The sequence below is a fragment of the Desmodus rotundus genome, chromosome 3 (genome assembly GCF_022682495.2).
Source record: "Desmodus rotundus isolate HL8 chromosome 3, HLdesRot8A.1, whole genome shotgun sequence".
Lineage (NCBI taxonomy): Eukaryota > Metazoa > Chordata > Mammalia > Chiroptera > Phyllostomidae > Desmodus > Desmodus rotundus.
In genome coordinates this window covers 76,695,444-76,716,883 of record NC_071389.1, presented here as the reverse complement: position 1 = coordinate 76,716,883, position 21,440 = coordinate 76,695,444, and the positions used below count along the sequence as shown (strand labels likewise).

The following is a 21,440-nucleotide window of genomic DNA, read 5'->3' as shown; positions in this document are numbered from 1 at the left end:
ATGCTCATTTCTGATTTGACCTTTTCCTTTTTCCCCTGTATTTATTTATTTACTTTTTTGCCTGTCTTCATTCCAAACATGGATAGACAGCTTTTTGTTCCTGCAAGTGGAAACTCGCTCATCCGCTGCCGGTCATCAGCATTCCTGTGGGTGTTCCTCATGCTGAGGCCCGCCGTCAGCAGTCAGCACTCAGGGTTTTTTTCCGTGAGCAGCCCTCTCCGGGCTGACCGTGCCCTTCCTGGGTGAGCAGCCACACAGGTAGCGGAGGGGAGCTGGGGATATTGGCACAAGCCTCCGGGCTGCAACACAGTCTCCGTCGTCCTCCATGCTCCCACCGTACGTGGTGGTACCTGGTTCGTCCATCATAAACTGACTTGGATTCTTTTACTGCAGGTAAAGTAGGCCCTTTGCAATAAGATGGTTTGTAGGTAGCAGAAGACTGGGGGAAAATCAACATTGAAAATGAAACTGTGGGGAGCTTAAAGTAGCTTAAGTTCTTTTTATTTTTAAATTTATTTTATTTTTAAATACTTACTTTTATCTTATCTTTAAAAGCTTAAAAATTTATTTCCCAGCAGATCAACCAATGAAGACAAATGACAGTCTTGTTTCTCAGGTTCCTATTAAGTTCTTTCTTGGATACAGAGTTTATGCTGGTTCATGTGTTTAAAAAACAAACAGACCAAAAACCAAAAAAAATTATATTTAATAAAAGTAATACAGTTTCTTCTGTAAAATCCAGAATATTTTAAAGAAAAAAAAACTATAGACAATTCCATTACAAATTATAGACATCATTTGTTAGCATTTTGGCGTATGTGTTTATATACACATGTACTTGTGTGTTTTTATTTTTTTAATGACAAGGAGGTCTTAGTATTTCCTTTTGTCTCCCCTAACATTGTACTGCAAGCATTTAAGCATTTTCCCATGCCATTAAACCGAGCTTAAAGCATCACTTAGATGGGCCCTGGATTGTTGAACCCTTCCCATTTGGGGGACTCTTTACGATTTGCACTGTTATAAATAGCATCCTTGTTGTTAAATCCTTTGACCTCATCTATGGTTATTTCCTTGGGAGAGAATCCTAGAAGTAGACTTACTGGATCAAAGGATATATGTCTTTTTGCATTTCTCCTATGTGGATATTTTGCTTTCTAAGATAACTTATACTCAAATAGACATTCCACCAGCAGAGAAAGAAAGTGTCTGTTTTCTCTTCAGTGTTTCGTGTTCACAGTCATTGGCAATTCGTTAAGTGAAAGCAGTACCTCACTGGTGCCGTAATTTAAAATTGATTATTAGTGAGGTTCAGCTTTCACTGTGTCTGTTGACTGCTTTCACTTCACTAGTTTGCTCAGGTCCTGCGGCAGTTAGGGAACGAGGTGTTAGCGCTTCCCTGTAAATTTGGAACAGCTGCCGTAAGGCTAGCAGCCCTTCCTCATAATTGCAGGCCGTTTTCTCCATCAGCCTGTTCGCTTCTTAGCTTTACTGGTTGTGTGAGTGAGTTTGTGCGTTTATATGTATACAAGCTTTTTTATTTTCAGGTAGAACTGTGTTTATGGTTTTTTTTCACTTTTGTGCTTATTACAAATATTCAAAGTTTTCTTCTAAGTTTGGGGGGAATAAAACTTTTAGTTTGACTCTGTAATCCACCTGAAGCTTATTTTGGTGAAAAGTATCAGTGGTACTCTGTGGTATGTCTCTTTCCCAAAGATGCTTTCCCAACTCAGTCTGTTGAAATATTGCTCCTTTCCTCAGTGACCTATAGTGCCACCTCTATCATTTACTATGTGCCCCTATGTTCTAGCCTTCTCTGGACTACCTGTCATTTTCGATTGTCAGATGCTGTTTGGATTAAAGTAGCCTTGAGCCCTCCTTATCTCCCTGTCCGAAGATCCTTTTATACAGAGTTAAAAGTCACTTTGTCTAGGTTACAAAAGAAAAATTCCCTCTGGGAATCAATTCAGTGGAAAGACAGTGAGGCTTCAGTACAAAAATAAATAAATAAATAAGTAAATGAGTAGAATGAGTAGGGATGCAGTTCCCAAAATAAGACTTTGTGCAGTTATGAAGATTCAGTCAGGCATCTCGCCAAGTCTCCTGTGCACCAGCTGAAAAATCCACGGGGCAGTGAGCTGTAATAAAAAGGGCTATTTTTGAGCTCCCAGACTCCTGCAGTGAAAGAACTTGTGCTATTTGCAACCCACAGGCATCCTTCTGGGTTTTAGATTCTGCCACTTCCTGGTTTATATGTATATTCTCAGGGTCACAGCTTCATGTTCTTAAAACGGAGCAGGTTCCAGTGCTGTTGGTCCATGGGGGCTCATCTTCCCTTTCACATCCGGTGGGAACCTCCGACCCTAGGGTGGACACGCAGGTGTCTGCCCTACTGTGAGATGACCAGTAGTTTTCTCATCGTGGCCCCTGAGGCTCCGGGAAGATTTTTCAGGGGTTTTACAATATGTGAAGCATTTTATGCCCAACAATAAAGATTTTAATGCACTGAGGGAGTGTTGCATTGCTTATTTTATGTATGTGGGTTCTCTGTAAGACTTTATCTTGTCCATCCATTGCTGAAATGTTCGAAAAGTTGTGCCCTAGGTAGTCTAAGGTCTTGGAGCTCTAACATCATAGAGTTCTGTACTTTTCCCAAATGTAGTCTCCAGGGGTTAATACAATGTTTTATCTCCCTACCCTTTTTTTTTTTTTGGAAAGGTCCCTGACTGCCTGGTGGCCTCAGGACATGCCTATCCTTTTGTCCCGGTGTGGAGTTCCTTATTCATCCTCGCACCACCAGGAGTCGTTCTTGATCACGAGCTGTCGTTTTGTTTTAGGCAGGGAACGTGGTGACGGGAGAGATGGTGGAAGAGCTGGTTCTTTCTGGAGCAGATATAATCAAAGTGGGAGTCGGACCGGGTAAGACTTTCTGGGAGAACAGCAGAATGTGTGTGTGGGGTGGGGGGAGAAATGGGGCCCGGGGCTTATGGAGATTGGAGATGGCCAGAAGGGGGCCAATGTGGGACCTGTCCCCAAGTTTAAAGTACATTTCTTGTGGGACTCCCATTGAGCTTTCAGAAGAAGCTCCTCTTTAGAAATGTCATTGAGTTGTTATCTGATACCCCCAGGGAACTTATAAATGAGCTTGGATGTGGTTAGAATGTGAGGTCCAGCTTTTAGAACGTAATTGTGGAAGAGAAAATGCAGATTTCATTAATGACTCTATATACCTTGAAGAGGAAGATGAGGGGTGAAGAATCCATGGGACAGTTAGTGGACATGAATAACTCAAGTTTCCATGAGTGTTTGAGAGATGCCAAACATTGCAAATGCACATGCAGCTGGGAGGCCACATGTGAACTTGACCCATGGCCCAGGTAGTTAGCACCTTTGGCTCCTCACCTGATACATATCCACATCAGATTTGCCCCTACCCTCTCAGGCCTTCTCTCCTAGGACAGCTCCTTGGCACCTTGAGTGGGGGAAGGAGGCGGAGCCTTTCTGTCCTCACACTGGTGGCTCTGGTTGATGTTTGCTGCCCCCTTTGGCCACACCTGAGCATGAGCTTCCATGTTTTTAAATTCTTCCTTCACATCCATGGTTAACCAGACACTAAGATGGGAGAGAAGGAAAGAAGGTGCACACTTTCACTTGGGAGTAAAAAACAGCAAAGACTTAAAAATATTGCTTACCCAAAAGACATTACTGGAAAAGGAAGCAAATCCTAGCTAGCAGGAGAAGAGTGTGGGGAAGTGCTACCGGCAGAAGACACCATTGGGCTGTAATTTGCACACTTGTCAGCCTTGAGGTGTGGTGCACGTGAGGGGCTGTTAGGGAAGAAGAGCCCTGTACGCTCATCCAAGCAGCAGGCTTTTAACACACAGGGAGACTGTCAAGATGGGGCTTTTTATGTTGCCACTCACCTAAGCCAATTTGTAGCATACTCTGAGCAACAGGAAAGACAGCTCTGGTCTTTACTGAGTGTCTGTCATTGTCGAAAAGTCGAAGAAAAGACAAGGCCCAGGTCTTGCTTACAAGCAGCTCCCGCTTAGGATAGGCTGTCACAGAGCAGGCTTGTAATGGAATGGAACAGGCTAGTAACAGACCAGCAGACAAAAGGCAGGGCACTCAGCAGTTACTCATTAGTCAGAAATACGTGTTGAGTGTGTCTAGCTGCTGTTGTGCAGGGTGGGTGCTGTATGGGACACGGAGGTGTGTAAGCGATCTTCTTGGCTCTCAAGGGTTGTTCTTGAAGTTATCGTGAGCGTTTAGCTGTGCTCAGTTTTTTCACACACATCCTCTGTATGTATACATTCTCTTTTCTCCTAAGGCTTTATTGTCCTTCCACTGTCACTGTGTGGCTCCAAGGCTGTCTGTGTGTAAGAGACGTGACTGAAGAGACTAAGAGGCTCCCTTTGAGCCTGATATATTAGAGCCGCATCTTTAAACTGATTGGAATTATAGTGACATTTCACAAATTCTATAGAATAAAAACAATGAATATTGCAATCTAAATGCGAACAGGCACAGAGCACAAATCTTGAAAAAGATTTGCTCTGGAGCCACTCCCAGGAACTGGGAAAAAACATTTAAAAAGGGCACCCTGCTCCTATAACTGGGAGGAAATGTGAACCCAGTTTCTCCTTCCAACCTGGGGGCTAATCCAGACCAGTCCCAAGATGGGAAAGGGACCTGCCTCCGGAGAGGAATCCTCTGGGCTGTGGATCCAGAGTGCCCCACCGAGGGCAGAGTCCAGACCTGGAGTAGGCGCCATCCTCAAAGTACGTTCGGAAGCTAGAAACGAAGGAGGCAAGCCAGATCTTCATTTTTCAAAAACGTGTGACATTCCTAGGCTGTCAAAAGTCTGTGATTTACAATCTTTTTACTGCCCTGATTGGGTAAAACACTGTTCGAGGTCTCCAAAGGGCTACATGGAATGTCCACATCAGAAAGTGCAACTCTAACCTAAACTAAATTTGAATAATTAGAGATTTTAATAGTAAAGAAAGAAAAAGACTGCTCCCACGCCTTGTCCCTCGCCTGTGCAGAGCTCCTACTACAGCCGAGGCTGCTGCCTTCCCTTGAGGACTGAGCCGTTGAGTGGGGGAGAGGGAGGAAAGCCAGTTTTGACCCAGGCTGTAAGACTCTAAGTCTGCCTCGCCCAGTGCACATCTTGGCAGAGGGTGGGGAGAGACGCTCCAGGATCGTGAGCAGCATATGTTGCCAGGATGGACATAAACAGATGGACGCCGACCTGCAGTGGAATAGATGCGGGAAGAGGGGGTCTCCGACCCTGTTTTCCTGGTGAAGCCAGGCCTGGGAGTATAGACATGGTTCTCTGTCTGTTCCTAAAGACACCTGGGAGATATTAGTGGGAAGCTGTGAAGCCACTGGTGGTGGTGGGGAGCAGGAGAGGAGGCAGGGGCTCTGGGCCTCTCACCCCACTTCCGGCCCAGTTTTTACACTGGCTTCAGGGCGCTTCGTCATTAGCACCATAGGACATCCAAGAGGGACTGATGGATGGCAAAGCAGCGGGGACAGGGATGTGGGTGACTCATTCATTCTTGAGCTCACACATTCCTTCAGTGTCTATTTACAGCGCCTTATGCATGGGGCTCTATTCTCAGCACTCCACGGCAGCGAACATCCGTGGAGTTCACCGTGCAGCAGAGAAAGAAAGCAGGCCCTCGGATCTTACACAAGTCATTATTTAAATGCCTCTGTTTGAAATGAGTGCTGTGCCAAACAACTTCCTAGAGGCAGTGACATTTAAGATGAAGCCGAAAGATGAGAAGGGGTTGGCCAGGCCAGGGTGTTGGTACAGACAGGAGTGTTTGGACAGAGAGCACCTCATGTACAGAGAATCCCTAAGGTGGGGAGAAACTCCCTGTGCAGGAGGAACTGAAAGGTCAGCAGGCCGGAGTGCGGTCAGTGGGAGGGGGAGAAGAAATGGGGGGAGGAGAGGGTGGTCATTCAGGAGTTTGATGTGGGTGGTCTTGGAGCAGGGGTGCTCACCTGGAGGGAAGGGCAGGTCTTGAGCAAGCAGACATGCGCTGGAGATGCTGGTGCCTCTGGCATGTCTTGGTTTGGACCACAATGCAGATGGTCTATGAAGACTGGCCTTGACTGTGGGGAGGACAGAGGTCAAGAGGTTGGAGGCATCTAGGTGGCTGACCTCAGAGTCCAGGCTGGACGGAGACTCTGGGCCAGGCTGGAGATGGACGGTCAGGTCATCTCCATGAAACGATGAAAATCGTTTGGCCCAGGCCGGGGTGTGACGAGGACAGAGGTGGGAGAGAACGGGTGCAGGAATAGGGTTAGCGCCACGTCCTGGGCCAAACGATTTTCATCCCTTATGCCATTTCATTTCTGCCACTGCCCTGTGAAGCCAGGTTTTTACTTCCATTTCACAGGTGAGGCACTGAGGTGTAGAGAAGTTAGTAATTTGACAAAAGTTGAAGGTAAAGAAGCTGGAGGCTGTGGGAAGAATCTGAGAGGCCCCTGGAAGTGTAGTGTGGTTGAGTGGAGAAGTGAAGGGCCGTAGAAAGGAACGGGGGTTTAAGCGTGGGGAGTCAGTGCACAGCCATTAAGGGGGAGCCGTCATAGGGACAGTGCCAGTGGCAGCTTACGGGGCGGGATCTGTTGTAGACTTGAGCAGATGGCGGGTTGAGGGCCTGATGGTGTGGTTATAACCACCTGCATTGAGCTCCTGGGCTGCCCCGCCCCTCGCGCCTTTCCTCTGCCTGGCAGATTCACCCCCAGTGAATTAGGGCAGGGCTGTGGGACAGTGGTAGAGGTTCATTTTGTGTTCCATTCTGCTCATTTATTAATCACCTCTCTTTGGGGCTCACTGCTTCCTCCATCTAGGTTCCGTGTGTACCACCCGCACCAAGACGGGGGTGGGCTACCCCCAGCTGAGTGCCGTGATCGAATGCGCTGACTCTGCCCACGGCCTGAAGGGCCACATCATCTCTGTAAGTCTGCACGTGGGGCTGGGGACGGATCAGGGAGTAGCTTGGGATGGCAGGACCCTGCTTCCTGGCCCCGAGGGAGCCCAGCTTCCGGTTGCCATTTACCCGGTAGCATCCTGTGGGCTTGGGAGTGAGTGGGCCCTGCCATCCCAGCAGAGACCCAGGCCCTGCTCCCCACTTACTCTGCAGCCAGCAAGGCGGCACACTGGTCGATGAGAACTCTAGTCAGTAACAACTGGAAGTGGTTGGTAGCATGATGAGGGATATGTGGGAGCTTTGAGAGGGCTACCCCAAACTGGGGTCTGAAGAGAAATATATCATCTCACAGTCCTCAAGGCCAGAAGTCCAAAATCAAGGTGCTGGCAGGGCCATGAGGGCTCTGGGGAAGGCTGCGTTCCCGGCCTCTTGAGCTTCTAACAGTCCCTTGGCTTGTGGCACCATAATTCCAATTTTCACATAGCATCCTCCCTGTGTGCTTGTCTGTCTCTGTGTCCAGATTACTCCTATTTATAGGAACATCAGTCATATTGCTTCGGGGTGACCTCATCTTAGCTAATCACATCTGTGGTGATGTCAGATGCTAGCAGTGGGTCACCAGTTACCAGGAGCAGATTCAGTGGTTCCCGGGGGCAGAAGTTGGGTTTTTGCAGGTTCAGACCCGAATGGGAAGTAGGGGAGGAGAGGCCAAGATGGTGAACTCACAACGTTTTCACGGAGCTCCTGGAAGAACAGCATCAAAGTGCTCAGACACCAAATATTAAGGATTGAGTGAAAGTGAAGTTGCAGTCTTCCCTGTATCTGTAATTCTGCTCTACCTTGTAGATGTGACCACAGTTCAGACAGTTCAAGGGGGTTATCATGTCTCTTCCCTTCTATGTGGGAATTGGTCAGAACAGGACAGAACGTGGCAGATATAATTGGACAGGCCTGGATGGAAGAACTGTGGCTTCCTCTTATGTGGGTGATACATATGTGTATTTTTTTTTTCAGATTCTGACGTAGTGACATGTTTTTAGTGGTTCTATAACAATGGACTCATTGAATATAGTAAATTAAATCTTCATATCTTTTTGGTTGTACAATTCCTCAGCTATGCACCCACATAAAATAATAGTTTTTTTTAAAGCCCAGATGCAATAAATTGCATGTCCTAGCGGAGTGATACCTGGTAGTTGTCGGCTCAGCCTTTCCGCCCGTGGGGTTTGACTTTCGGACTGCTTCCAGGGCTGGCTGATGTGTCCACCACACACTTTCTCCTCTGTGCACTGCCACAGCGTGGCCGTGGTTTCCTCCATGTGATCGATCCTCAGGCAACAGCAGAAGCTAGGGGCCAGGTCCCTAACTCGAGGTCCAGTGCAGATTTCCTGTGCTCGTTCTGATTCTTCATCCAGCCTCTCCATCCGCCTGTCCATGCAGTCAGCAAGTCTTATGGAGCAGCTCCTACTATTGTTCTGGGAGCTGGTAAGGACTGACATTGGCTGGCTGCAGACAGAGTTCTAAGCCTCTCCACTCAGTACCCTTCCCTTTAGCTTTTGCCGCAGTGAACAGATTACCACTCATTTATTGAACAACTGGCGTGTGTGAGAGGCTGACATGCAGGCGGCCTCCTACATTTGCTGAGTGCGGTGGCCGAGTGAGAAGTCTTCAGCTGCCCTTTCTCCAATGTGCCAGTGCTTCTCAGGGGCTCTCTGTAGCCTTGTCTTGGGCTGACTGTGTGAGAGTCACCAGGGAAGCCTCTTGCAGTCGACACTCCTGGACCCCATCCTCGTGAATTCAACCCTTAGACGTTGGTCCCCAAAGCACCATATGTAATCAGTCCGAAGTCTGTATTACCATCGAGAATCTTAATCAGAATTTAGACCCTGTATTATATTCCTTGACTGGCTACCATTTCCAGATCAGTGGAGGGCAAATTAATAGTTTTACTGTGAACATAGTCTAGGATCCCATACTTGGGCCTTCCTAGAAATTTTAGGGGGCATTTGAGGGTGGGGTGGAGGCTCCGCTGACACCACAGGTACTGATGGGAAGTCGGTTTGGGATCTCTTTACGCAGCACACCCAGTTTACAGGTTATTTCGGCAATTCTCTAAGTGTGGTGCCCAGACTGGCAGCATCAGCATCAGCTGACAACTTGTTAGAAAATTTCGGACCCCATCCAGACCTGAATGAGAAACTCAGAGGGTGAGGCCCAGGAATCTGTTTAACAAGCCCTCCGAGTAACCCTGATGTGCTGTCAAGGTTGAGAACCGCTGGCTCCTATAGGTCGGGTCGTTGTTCCAGTCAGGTCTCATCTGCCAGCGCCAGAGAACACTCTGGATTTGTCAGTTAGGGCCAATGGGGGCTCAGGCTTGTGCTGCTGGTGCTCCCAGTTTCTAATTTCCCATTAACAGTGAGAGATTGCCTAGGTGCGGTTAGAAGTTCAATGTGTAGCCAAAAGATCAAATGAAGTTCACAGACTTACATGGGGTCTGTACTCTACTTTAGCTCATTCCTTCTTCTTCTTTTTTTAAAAATATTTTATTTATTTATTTTTAGAGAGGAGAAGGGAGGGAGAAAGAGAGGGAGAGAAATATCGACTGGTTGCCTCCTGCATGCACCCTGACTGGGGACCAAACCCACAACCCGGGCATGTGCCCACACTGGGAATTGAACCAGCGACCTTTCGCTCTGCAGGACCACTGAGCCACACCGGTCAGGGCCAGCTCATTCTTTCTAACCAGCTGAGTGTCTTGGAGTTCAAAGCAGCCATTTTCCCCACCATCCCTTTGTCTAATGGAGTGTCGCAGGTAGCTTTCTCCCTCTTGCCAGCAGTCTTAAAAACCTGCTGGAGACCCATCAGACGGTTTGGGTCCTGCCGCTTTGTCCAGTTTCTTTCCAGCTGTCTGATTTCACACTTTAGTTGCGGACTTAGCACGTCGTGCCGGTGAAGTTCCGATGGAAGCCACAGCACAGAGTCTGTTCTGCAGGTGCTTACACCCAAGAGGCTGGACTTGAATCAGGTTTCTATTTATTATGGCCCGCACGGGCTGCTGAGAGGCAGAGAGCTGAAAAATTCATGACACACCCCCGCCCACACCACATAGGTAAAGATTAAGGTGTGACCAGTTAATTTTGTCTTGTCATCTGCTAGGGACATCATCCAAAGGAGAGAATCGGAGAGGTGGAAACAGCTTTGGAGGAAGTAATGGCTGTCATTTATTTGGCATCTACTATCTACCAGGCATAACATACGTACAATCTTTAATCCTTGCAACAACCCGACAAGGTAGCTATTCTCTTTATTTGATAGGTGTATTAGTCAGGGTTTTCAGAGAAACATCCAATAGTGTGTATGCGTGTAGGGAGAGAGAGACTATCATAAGAAATTGGGTCAGGTGATTGTGGAGGGTGAGAAGTCCCCAGATCTGAGGTATGATGACTTGGCAAGCTGGAGACAGCTGATGGTGGAGTTCCTGTCCGAGTCTGCAGGTCTGGGCACTAGGAGGAACCATTGTTTCCGTTGGAATCAGAAGGCAGGGAAAAGCCCATTCCCCAATTTGAAGGTGGTCAGTTAGGAAAAGTTCTCTCAGGGGAGGGTCAGCCTTTTTGTTCCACACAAGCCTTCAACTGATTGGATGAGGCCCACCCCCACTAGGGAAGGCAATCTGCTTTATTCACTCTACTGATTCTTATCCACAAACACCCCCACCGAAACATCCAGAATAATGTTTAATCAAATATCTGGGCACTCCAAGGCCCAGTCAAGCTGGCACATATAATTAACAATCACATGAGGTGAGGAAAGTGGGTTCAAGTCCTTAAGTAACTTGTTCAGCGTCACACTGCTGGTGGGGGCCGAGTCCGCACTCAGACCAGAGTCTGTCCATGGCCACTGCTCCACTCCCGCCCCGACGGCCCCCATTAAATAATGAGGAGAGTCAGAGAGGGCCAAGGGCTTGCTGGAGCCACAGAGAATGCAGGTTTCCACAGGGTCCCTGGGCTGCTCACTTTCCCACCACGTTGCTTTGGGAGACCTCAGCTTAATCTGTTCTATGCCAAGGCCTTTCCCTTCCCAGTGCTCAAGTGCATCTTTAGTGCAGAGTCAAGAATCATCCCAGCTGAGCCATCGGAAAGGCAGCGATTCAAACCAACAACCAAAATGGCTTGGACTGTGCAGCGCTTCGCAGGACCTGACAAAAGTCCTGTGCCTAGGCTGACTGGGGCGACTGTTGTCTCTTCTTTACGCAAGCCCAGCCTTTTAATCAGTGCGTTCTGTAGAGACGTTGAGAACGTGCTCATCAATCTGAGGAGGCCTGGCCTTGTGCGGGGCTGTAACGTAGACGGTTGGGCCGATTCAAAGCAGTCCCCAGCCCCTCCTTCCCTACACCTGCCCGTGCTCGCGTCCGCCTGCTGGCCCTCCGCAAAGAAGTGAAGGTTGGTCAGCAAATTTCCTATAAGTTTATTGATTTAATGTAGTACTTCAGAAACAGCTAGACCTTTACTTAGACCTAATCAAATTCTTTCAAATAATTTTTTAGGCTTGAAAAATTTCAGATAAAGGTATAGAAAATAACTATGACTAGAACTGCCTTCATCTTAAGAGAACCACTGCTGATGCTTTTATGGGTTTGCTTCTAGACACGCGTAGAGTTTACTCTTAACAAGGCTTCTATTCTTCTTCTTCTGTTATTACCACTGTGTGACCTTGGGCAAGTCACTCACCCTTTTGGAACCTGCCTTGCCACCCCTCGGCCCCACCTACAAAATGTCAACTTCAGATTCTTGTGGTGTTTAAATAAAAAACATGGAGTTTGTAACAGTTCATAGTAAGTGCTTGATTCAGATTCCTTCTGCCTCCCCCATGCTTGCTTTCGCTGCTCCTTATTTTCGGGAAGAGCAAGTATTTTTAAGAAGAGGAGGCACGCCGACTGTTCACAGGTCCAGTCACCGCTCGTGTGGCGTGCTGCCTTTTCTACTAAAATATAATGCTCACAGTTTTGAAAAACAAAACAAGCAGCCCTCGGAACATTTGCACACTGTTTTTTAGTGTATGTGCTGCCGAAGCAAGCACTGCACACTTTTTTAAAAAACAGGCTTCCAGCAGCCATGAATGTTTATGTATGAAAATCAGTGTCTTTCTTGGATTGCGAGGGTTGTTCCTACTGCTCTGCCTCCTGAGAACAAAAAATCACGCTTTGAACGACTTTTGGAAATTACCTGTAAATGGAAGTAGGGAGCCCTGGCCGGAGGGCTTAGTCGGTTGGAGTGTGTCCCATACACCAAAAGGTTGCGAGTTTGATCCCCGGTGGGGACACATACGGGAGGCAACCGATGTTTCTCATGTTGATGTTTCTCTCTGTCCCTTCTCTCTAAAATCATAAAAACATACCCTGGAGTGAGGATTGAACGGTCGTTGGGGGCCGGTTCCCGTGCGCTGCCGCCTGGGGTGACATTGGGTGGCCCCGGGTCACACGTGCAGTCCAGCTTGTCAGTCCGCGCTGTCTGTCCTACTGTGCGGACCCAAACAGAGGGAGCAGGGGTGCGCTCAGTGCGACTTCCTCTCCGCAGCACAGCACATCACCACGTCCTGTTAACGGTGGACGTCCTGGTCCACCCTGGGGGCTCACTGTCTTGGAGTCCCAGTGGCACAGGCCTTCTCGAGGCTGGCCTCCTCACTGACCACAGCGGTGTGGAGTTGCAGGACCCCACACAGACGCCCTCCCAGTCACAAGCTACTCACTCACAGGCAAGTGAGCAAATGATGTAAGGGGGGGGGGGGGGTGCGTGTTTAAAGTCGAATACATTAGGCACCTATTCTAACAGGAGCATGAGTTTATTTCACCTTTTGAGGTTGTAAATTTGAAGGCCTGCTTCGCAGAACTGGTCTAGATAAAGAGGTAAAACACTTTAGAAGTAATGGCAGGGCACGTGAGGGCACGTGGGGTTGTGCCTTCCACAGAGAGGGTAAGTGTTCTGGAGCTTTGAGGCTCTAACTGCGTGTACAGAGCCACCCGCCCTGCAGTGTGTTCACGTGGGTGCTGTGGCCACATGCCTTAGAGGCCGTGGCCGCCTGGGGGTTCAGAGAAGCCACAGGTGAATAACACGCTTGATGGAGGAAATACCTGCCGTCAGTATATATTCGTAAAAGGAAAAGATCGAGCCTTCATACCTACCTCTTGCTCAGCACTGCAGAGAAGTCACGAAACAGCATCTGAGTTCTAGACCCTGGAGTGACGGGCCTGAAGAGCAGTAGGAAAAAGGACTGAGTCCCAGAGGCACCCTGTCCTCAGTTGGAGATGCTGTTCGGAAAGCGGTTCCGTTCTGCACAGAGACCCTGCAGCTCCAGGGGCGCGCCCACCTTCCTGCCAGCTACAAAGCAAGAGAGTCTAAGTGCCTTTGCTTTCTGCATTCATCCCAGTGCTTGCCTGGCCTCTGGGAGGCTGGCCCCACTCTCTGGGGACAGGCACTTCCCTCGGAGATCTTCGCGTTTCTCCAAGACCCACACTGAGTCTGGGCTCTGTCACATGTCGCCAGCCCTGGGCACTGACCCTGCCTGTCCAGTGTCTTTGCTTCCTTGCCTTTCCTTGTCTGGTCTGCCTGCTACTCCAGGCCACCCTCACCACCCTTTGCCTCCCTGGCCCTCACCCAGGCCACATTGCGAATAGCAGGTAGCCTGGTTATTTTGTGCCTTTTCTGTTTGTGAGGAAGCCCAGTGGCTTCACATCCTGGACACTGAGTACTGTGCTCCTGGTGTTTAAACATAACCCCCACAGCTGAACTGTGCTGCGCAGCCCAAGAACGGACTGTCCTGCTGGGCACTCAGGCAGCCCCAGGTGCAAGAGTAGGGGTCAGGAATGCATGTCTCACTAAGGCAACAGTACAGGAAGGTGAATTAGACACACATGGTGTGGCTGGAAATACAAAGGAATTGACTTGGTGTCCTTTCTGGCTCTTAAAATAATTCAGCTCTTGTACTAAATAAATCTCACCTCACACCAGGCAGGTGGGGAGAGGTGACTACTGATGAGAAGGAACTTGGAGGGTGAATGGAGAGGCGTGTTATGAGGGGGCTGGAGGAGGCTGCGGTCGATTGGAGCCACTCTTGTGCTCGGCAGCTTCCCAGGTGGTGGGCAGGCTGGGGGCTGGAAGGTGCCCCGAAGAGGGGGAGTACTGGGCTTTGGCCCAGAGGGTTGTGTACTTGGAAGGGGGGTGGGCATGGGTTTCAAATCCCAGTCACCCCAGGGGAGAGGGACAGCCTCGGTGAGCTCCCTCTGACATCTTTGCTTTTTCCTCTTTGAAGGACGGAGGCTGCACGTGTCCAGGAGATGTCGCCAAAGCCTTTGGTAAGGAGAATGGAGGGCAGGGAGGGAGCTCCGTGAGCTGGCTGTGGGGTGGCAACCGGGAAGCAGTGGGATCTGGAATGAGGCAGTGGAAACTGGAAGGGTGTCTGGGCCAGTCCCGAGTGTCCTCTCCCTGGATTTCAGGCCTGACTGGCCCAAATTCTGGCAAATTCTGGCATCAGTTTCACGCTGGCTGGTGGCAGAGCCCCCAGGGATAGATCTAGGGATGGCATCCTGCCAGCCAGGAGTGGGTGAAGTCATGGCTTAGACGTCACGGCTGAGAGGCCCAGGGTACCCACCGGAAAGGCCAGTACCAGCTCCAGGAAGCAGTAACTTCAGTGAGGGACTTTGGGGAAACCCCATAGGAGGGCTGGCTTCCCCCCAGCAGGTTCTTACCTGAGGCTGAGGAGCCCAATCCCCACGGAGGGGCAGCTGTGTACAGCTGTGAGAGGGTGGGGCTGGCACCTGGGGTCCCAGCCAGGGGATCCTGGGTTTTTCTTGCAAAAGTACTTGGAGGTCCAGCATCTCAATGTGCTGTGCCTGCCCCTTGACTTTTGCGAGCTTTGTTCAGAATTCAGAGCTGGCTGCACAGCTGGGTGATGCTGGTGGCTTTTCTCTGTGTCTGCATTCAATTGTTCTGCCTATACGCTTCGTCGTCACTGGTTCAGAGTACCTCCCATAGAGCGTCTAAGGCTAGGCATTGGCTTAAACAAAACAAAACAAAACACAGATAGTGACAGAAGGAAACGGGGCAGTGTTCCTAGCAGCTGGGTTGGTAGCAATCCTGGAAACTGTCCAGGGGACAAGGCTCCAAAGAGGCAAGTGACAAAGTCAGGGGTGGAGCAGGGAGAACACAGGACACCGGCTATTCTCATGTGCTCAGTTACCCATTGATTAGGGACCGCCGGCCAAGGACAGTTTTGCTATTGATTTTTGAGCTGCATCTTCACACTGACGGGTGTCCCACCTGGGGCTCCCTGCTGATGGTACGCACAGTGCCCTCTGCTCAGCCTGGGGGCTGAGCACACTTTAAAGTGCTGGGTCCTGGAGAAGGAGCCTCGTAGATAACAGATCTGGGCGACCTTCCTGGTGTCTTCTCCTTCACTCCCCTTCCAGTAGGTGCAGCCAGGGACTGAGTGAGTGTGAGGGAGAGGGGCCTTGTCAGAGAAAATGCAGGTAGGAAAGGACGTGAGAGTGTTCAGAAAGGAAAATGATTAGAAGCCACTTCAAAGCATCATTTGAGTGGGTCTGAGCTCTGTGTTCCTGCTGTTTACATCTGCTCCCAGGACTGTGGTCCTCAGGCGGCCTGGCTGGACTCCAGTTTGCTCGCCCCTGTATAATCATGGCAAGGGGGCCAAGGAGCCAGCATTTGTGTTAGGGACCCTGCAAGGAATGGCCTTCAAAGCTTGTTGCTACGTGGAAAGGTCTGGTGATGCCTGCTTGCCTGACTGTGGGCCAGAGGCCCGCCCTGCACAGCCAGAGCCCTCTTATAAATATTTGAACAACCAGGTGGCAGAGGTCAAGGCCACTTTTCAGGGGTTCCTATGCTTGCTTCTCCCTGTCCTTTATCCTTATTACTTAGTACATCTGGACCCTGATACCGTCGTGCTCTGAATGCACACCCTCAGGGGGACTTCCCTAGGCAGAGAGGTTGGGGCGGTTGTCACAGTTTGCAGCAGTCAGTGGCGGGCCGTCTGCACAGTTATCCGTGGACAGAATGGGGTGTGGGGACAGTTTCTGTTCCTTCCACGTACACCTTTTACTTTCCAACAACCAGTCACTCTGCATCTGCCATGCGCCATGCACTATGACAGACCCTGGGGACACAGCAGTGAGCCAGCCCTGCTGGCCCAGCTGGTCCCAGTCCTGCTCCAACATGCACAGGCAACTTCAGTAGCCCGGTCTCCTCTGTACTAGCCTGGAAGTTTCACGCCACTGGGTGATTCATATGGGATATTACTTACTCTGAAAGTCAAATATTTATCACAACAGAGGTGAGGTAGAGTTGTACATGATATACTGTATATATGTGCATACATACACGTTTAGGTTTCTCTCCTCCATGCCCAGTGTCTAGAATAGGGGGTTCAGTCTGTTCTGAGGTCTTCTCGCAGCCTCCGCAGAGGGTGAGGCTGAGAGCGCAGGCAGACGGGCGCCGGGCGGGACGGTGTGGAGGAGCTACTGCACTGGGATAAGGTCGGACAGCACGCCCTCTACAGCGCGCTCTACTCTATGTCTCTCTGACTCTAAAAGAGCCAGACCGCAGGGAGGCGGTCACTATTAACTCCTCAGGCCTGTCCAGTGTGTTAGCCCCCACCATTCAGGAGGCTGCACTGGTTTCCTGAGTGTCCAATGCCCCACTCCCTACAAAGGGAGGAACCTTCTTACAGTTTTTCAAAAGGGGAGAGGTTGAGCTTTTCCCTTGACTACAGCTAGGAGGAGGGCGGGTGAGTTGGGGCAGCACTTGGATGTCTCCAGAGCCCACTTTCCCTGAGCTCTTTCCTCTGCTGCTTCCTTTTGTTCCCACGATGGGTGTTTAGGAGCCGGGGCCGATTTTGTCATGCTCGGAGGGATGTTTTCGGGCCACACCGAGTGTGCTGGAGAGGTGATCGAGAGGAATGGGCAGAAACTCAAGCTCTTCTATGGGATGAGCTCCGAAACAGCAATGAAGAAGCATGCGGGAGGCGTAGCCGAATACAGGTAAGGCGCAGAGCGAAGGCTTCTTACTGGCGAGGACTCACCCCTGTCCTGCTTGTTACAGAAGCGGGATGGACGCAGCTCTCAGAGACTGTCGCTTCTGTTTGCATTAAAGTACCGTGGCAAGGGGCTAGAAAATCCATCTTGCTCTTTTTAAGTAGCCATACTTTTTACCCCACCAGTATTTGTAGTGTTTGGGGCCTTCAAAAGGCAGTGAGAGCAGAAGTGTTTTGAGGTACGTTGGAAATGTGAGTAGGGGAAAGTGTGAGTAGGTGTGACTCCTGCTCAGCCAGTCCTGGAGGTAACACTGCAGACTTTCAGGGGGTGGGCAGGAAGGTCACAGCCTTGTCCTTCTGATAGAGCCTCGGCTGAACTGTCCCAGCCCCCACCAGTCTCTGGCCTGGCAGGATTCTGGCCACAGGAATTGGGTTGAAGAGTGGGTCTCCCATTGCCTGTGAAACGTGTGGGCTGGACCGCCACAGGGGTCGGGCTTTCTTGAAGAATGTTGTTTCACCCACAGTAGCTCCTGTAGGACCTCCGCCTGCCTCCAGACCCTGAGGGCTGACGCAGGCAGCATTGTTAGCCATTTAATCGTCACTCATTGCAGAAAGGATGGTCACTTCTGCTTATCTTTTTTTTAAAACCTCTGATCCCAAAAGATAACCTGGCCTTTATTGCACTTCCATTTTATTCTACTTTTTTATTTTGCATTGAATTTATTGGGGTGACATTGATGAATAAAATTACATGTTTCAGGTATACAGATCACTCCCATTTTAGTCGTCTGCGTGTGTTTTGGGAACCTATGGCAGAGTACGCCCACTGGCTCGCCCTGCTGGGAGAGTCTGCTGTTGCTTCTGATTGGCGTTGGCGCTGATGGCAGGCTGCGTGAGCGGCAGGAAGGAAAGTGCCGGGTCCTTGAAAGGAGGTCCTCTGAGAGGGCCAGTTGCCTGTCTCCCGGATGCCTCTGGCACTGGGGTGGAAACCCAAGTCCTCCCAGGCTGATACCCTCCATTTCCTACCCATCTTTCCTACCCAGTAGCTCACTGTGAGCACATGGGATTCAGATGCGTTATATAAGGTTCAAGCCAATCCAGAGTAAAACCAGAACCCCCTCAGAGTTACAGGCAGGCGGTGGGCAGGCGGGTGGTATGGGGTACTCTCCAGAGTTCTGTTCTTCACTGGGGCACTGGGGAACTTCAGTCCTCATTCTTCCCAGTCTGTTCCTCTTTCGGGGCAAGCCTCAATAAAGATGATAGTACTGTGTGGGGGAGGCTGGGTGGGAAAGAGGAGTAGGGGACTTTGTTTATACTGTCACCCTGGCAGCCTCGGGCGGTCAGAACAAGGGAGCCCTCCTTCCCATGCAGCCTGAGGACAGCTTTCTCCCATGTGGTAACTGATGGAGGAGGTTTTGAGGTTTGTGGGGAGTGGGTGGCAGAAGGAGGTGGGGCTACTGCCTCAGTGCTAACCTGTACCCCCAGCCAAGAGCTCCATCTTTACCAGCAGCCAATGTCAGCATCTCAGGCTGGTGCACAGCCTCCCAGGTTCCGGTTTGTCAGCAGAGCCGGAGCCATTGTGACTGGGCCACAGCTGGCTGCTTTGCCTATACCTGGTTTGGGTTCTAAGAAAAGCAGATAGGGAAGGCCCGGCTAGGCTCTAGCACAAACAGAAACCAAGGGCCGAAAGAAAAATCGTCTCCTATAATTTCAGCAGGGTCTAGACATAACAGAAAATATTCAGGAATATTAAGACTCAGTTCTGGACTGGACTCGAATCTCAGACAAGGAAGGGAGGCACTGAAGGACTCAGAACCTTAGTCCAAAGGCAGCCTGAGCCCTGCAGGTCGTATCTGCTTGCTTGATGCCCATCCCGTCCCTCTCTCTCTTCCCCTTCCTCTCCCACTCCCTCCTTCCCATCCCTCTCTCGCTTCTTTCTTCCCTTTCTCCATCCCCTTCCCTCTCTCCCTCCCTCCTTCCCTTTCTTCCCCTGGCTGTTAGCAGCCTGATCCCCATTATCTCCTCACAAGAATGGTTCTCCTATTTGACATTATATTTAATTAAGACTGAGTTACTTATGCTTTGCTAATTCCTTCCCAGCCATTAACCATTTATTTAGTTCTCACGCTGTCCACGGGAGGTAGATCAAAGTACCTCTGTTTTACAGATGAGAAGACTTGAGCATTAACAATAAATGACTTGCAGAAGGTGCCATCAGCAGTTAGCAGAGACACAAGGAGGAGGAGCTGGATAATTTCCAAGAAGCCCCGGGAAGGGCCCCAGGGCCTCAGAGAATTAAGTGCCAGTCATTGGTGGTGCGCATGCACAGATGCTGGTCTATGTGACCAGAGGGTCACAGAGTGCAGTGACATGCGTCATCTTGTGTGTGACCAGTGACTTGCTTCATGATGTTGGTGCCCTAAGCCAGCCACTAGGCTACTAGCTTGGTCTGGTCAGGGGTTTAAATAGCTACGTTTCGCTCGAGGGTAGTCCTGCATGTGTAGATTTTGGTGTATAACAGTTAATACCCTTTTGAAATTCTAGGTAGAGATCAGCTAGAGTAAGTGCCAGTAACAATTTGGTTAGTTGTTTGTTACAATTTCCAGGTTGGCCCTTAGATGAAGGCCAGAGTTTTACATAGATTTGGGATTTCCTTCTGCCAGTGTGTCTCCATTTTGCAGTATGGGGACCTGACGTGTAGAATCAAACATGTTGCTTGGTGGCCTTGTGAAGAGTGAGACAACTCAGCAAGGACAGTTGGCTGTTGCTTAGTGTTTGCCCTGTGTGCTACACAGGAATTTCTAAATGTTCCTCTGAAAGCAGGAAAGGTGCTCGCCAAAGCCCTCAAGTCTCTGGCGCCCAGCAAGTCCGCAGTTCTAAGCTGGTTCCACATTGCCGGGACCTTACCCCATGCCCAGGGCAGCAGGTGTGACTTGTGCAGGTGCAGGCAGGAAGCTGGGGGGAATGTGCCAGCAAAGGGCCACCCTGGAAGGACGGGTCATTAGAGGGCAGTCACTGTAGCTTGCTGTCACTTGCAGTCACTGGAGGTTCCTATGTAACCTGGCAAGGCTTGAGTTGTTCACTTTATCGGTGGTCTCCTCCTCCTCCTCTTGATTGTCCCCTGTGAAAACATCAGAGTCTGATCTAGCATGGAGAAGGGTGGAGCTCCAGGCTGCTTCTGTTGTTGCCCAGGGAGGGCAAGCAGATGAGGCGGTGGCAAGGGTCCCAGGTCTGCTCTGGGTCAGTTGGCAACTGGTATACAGATTAAGATGGAGTAGAAAGATGAAGTTAATTTCTGCGGGGACAGAGCGGAGGCCTGCTGCTGAGAGGAATGCCATTGTGCAGATGGTACGGGCCTGCTTCTTCCAGTGCTGCTGACAGAGTTCCCTTTCCCTGGCGCTCTGAGTGGCCAGCAGCAAGGTCATGCATTTAGGGTGGGAGGCCCGCATTTGCCTGACATGCTGGCTTGGTCAGCTCGGCATTTGTAGCAGTGTGGGAGTGGGGTCAGGGTGGTGTGTAGCTACCTGAGGGCCCTAGGGCTGCGTCAGGTGCTAAAGCTGGGGAGAATTCTGGCTGGCTCTTAAGGAAAAATAACCCAATTAAAAGGAACACTTCCTTTTTCTTCCAGAGCCTCTGAAGGCAAGACTGTGGAAGTGCCTTACAAAGGGGACGTAGAAAACACAATTCTGGATATTCTCGGGGGACTGAGGTCTACCTGCACCTATGTGGGGGCCGCCAAGCTCAAAGAGCTCAGCAAGAGGGCGACGTTCATCCGCGTGACCCAGCAGCACAACACCGTGTTCAGCTAACCTTGCAGATGAGGTGCCGGTCCTGCTCACAGAAGCTTCCACACACAACCGCATTCACACCGTCTTCCTGTTACATCAGTGCTTCCGGCTGCTGCTGAATGCTGGAATGCTGCCTCCTCCTCCCCCTCCGGCTGCCTGGAGGCTCTGGGGCTCCCCTAGTGCCTTTCAGGGGGCCGGGAAGCAGAGCACTGGTAGGGTCAGTGGTCAGAGCCCAGCTGCCCGGGACCCATCACCTCATTGTTAAAACTAACACTCTTACCTTTTTCTTTCTTTTTAAAAAAGAAAATGGTTTCACTTTAATATAATGCTGTTATCTTAAGACTTACCTGAGTCCTGGAGTTTGCATTTTCAGGAACCAAGTTCTAGGGGAGGCTGGGGATTTGCCACTTCCTTCTCAGTCATGCCCGTGGCTCTAAATCCAGGCCCCAGTGGGAGGGGGGCAGTTAGAGTAACAGGCATCACCTCCCTCCAGCCTCTGTTTGTTGGAGAAGAACAAAACCAAAAGCACTGATGGATTTGAAGAATTGCTTTCCTGCGGGTATTCTCAAGGTGTGGCGACGTGTTTTCGCCATGTGTTACACACGTGCCTGTGGGAACAGGCCGTCCGTCGGTCTCTGCCAGTTCTGCGCTCCCTCTGGGCGGCTGT

At 50.2% G+C, this 21,440-nt stretch overlaps 1 protein-coding gene across 1 annotated transcript in view; it reads left to right on the top strand.

Moving 5' to 3' along the window:
- GMPR (guanosine monophosphate reductase) overlaps positions 1-21,113 on the top strand; it is a 40,973-nt gene extending 19,860 nt beyond the window's left edge. The window contains exons 5-9 of the mRNA XM_024565418.3: positions 2,838-2,919; positions 6,868-6,974; positions 14,253-14,295; positions 16,833-16,992; positions 20,614-21,113. Coding sequence (XP_024421186.1) covers positions 2,838-2,919; positions 6,868-6,974; positions 14,253-14,295; positions 16,833-16,992; positions 20,614-20,794 — 573 coding nt within the window. The 3' untranslated portion in view covers positions 20,795-21,113. The remainder of the gene's footprint in view (positions 1-2,837; positions 2,920-6,867; positions 6,975-14,252; positions 14,296-16,832; positions 16,993-20,613) is intronic.
- The last annotated feature ends 327 nt before the right edge of the window (positions 21,114-21,440 follow it).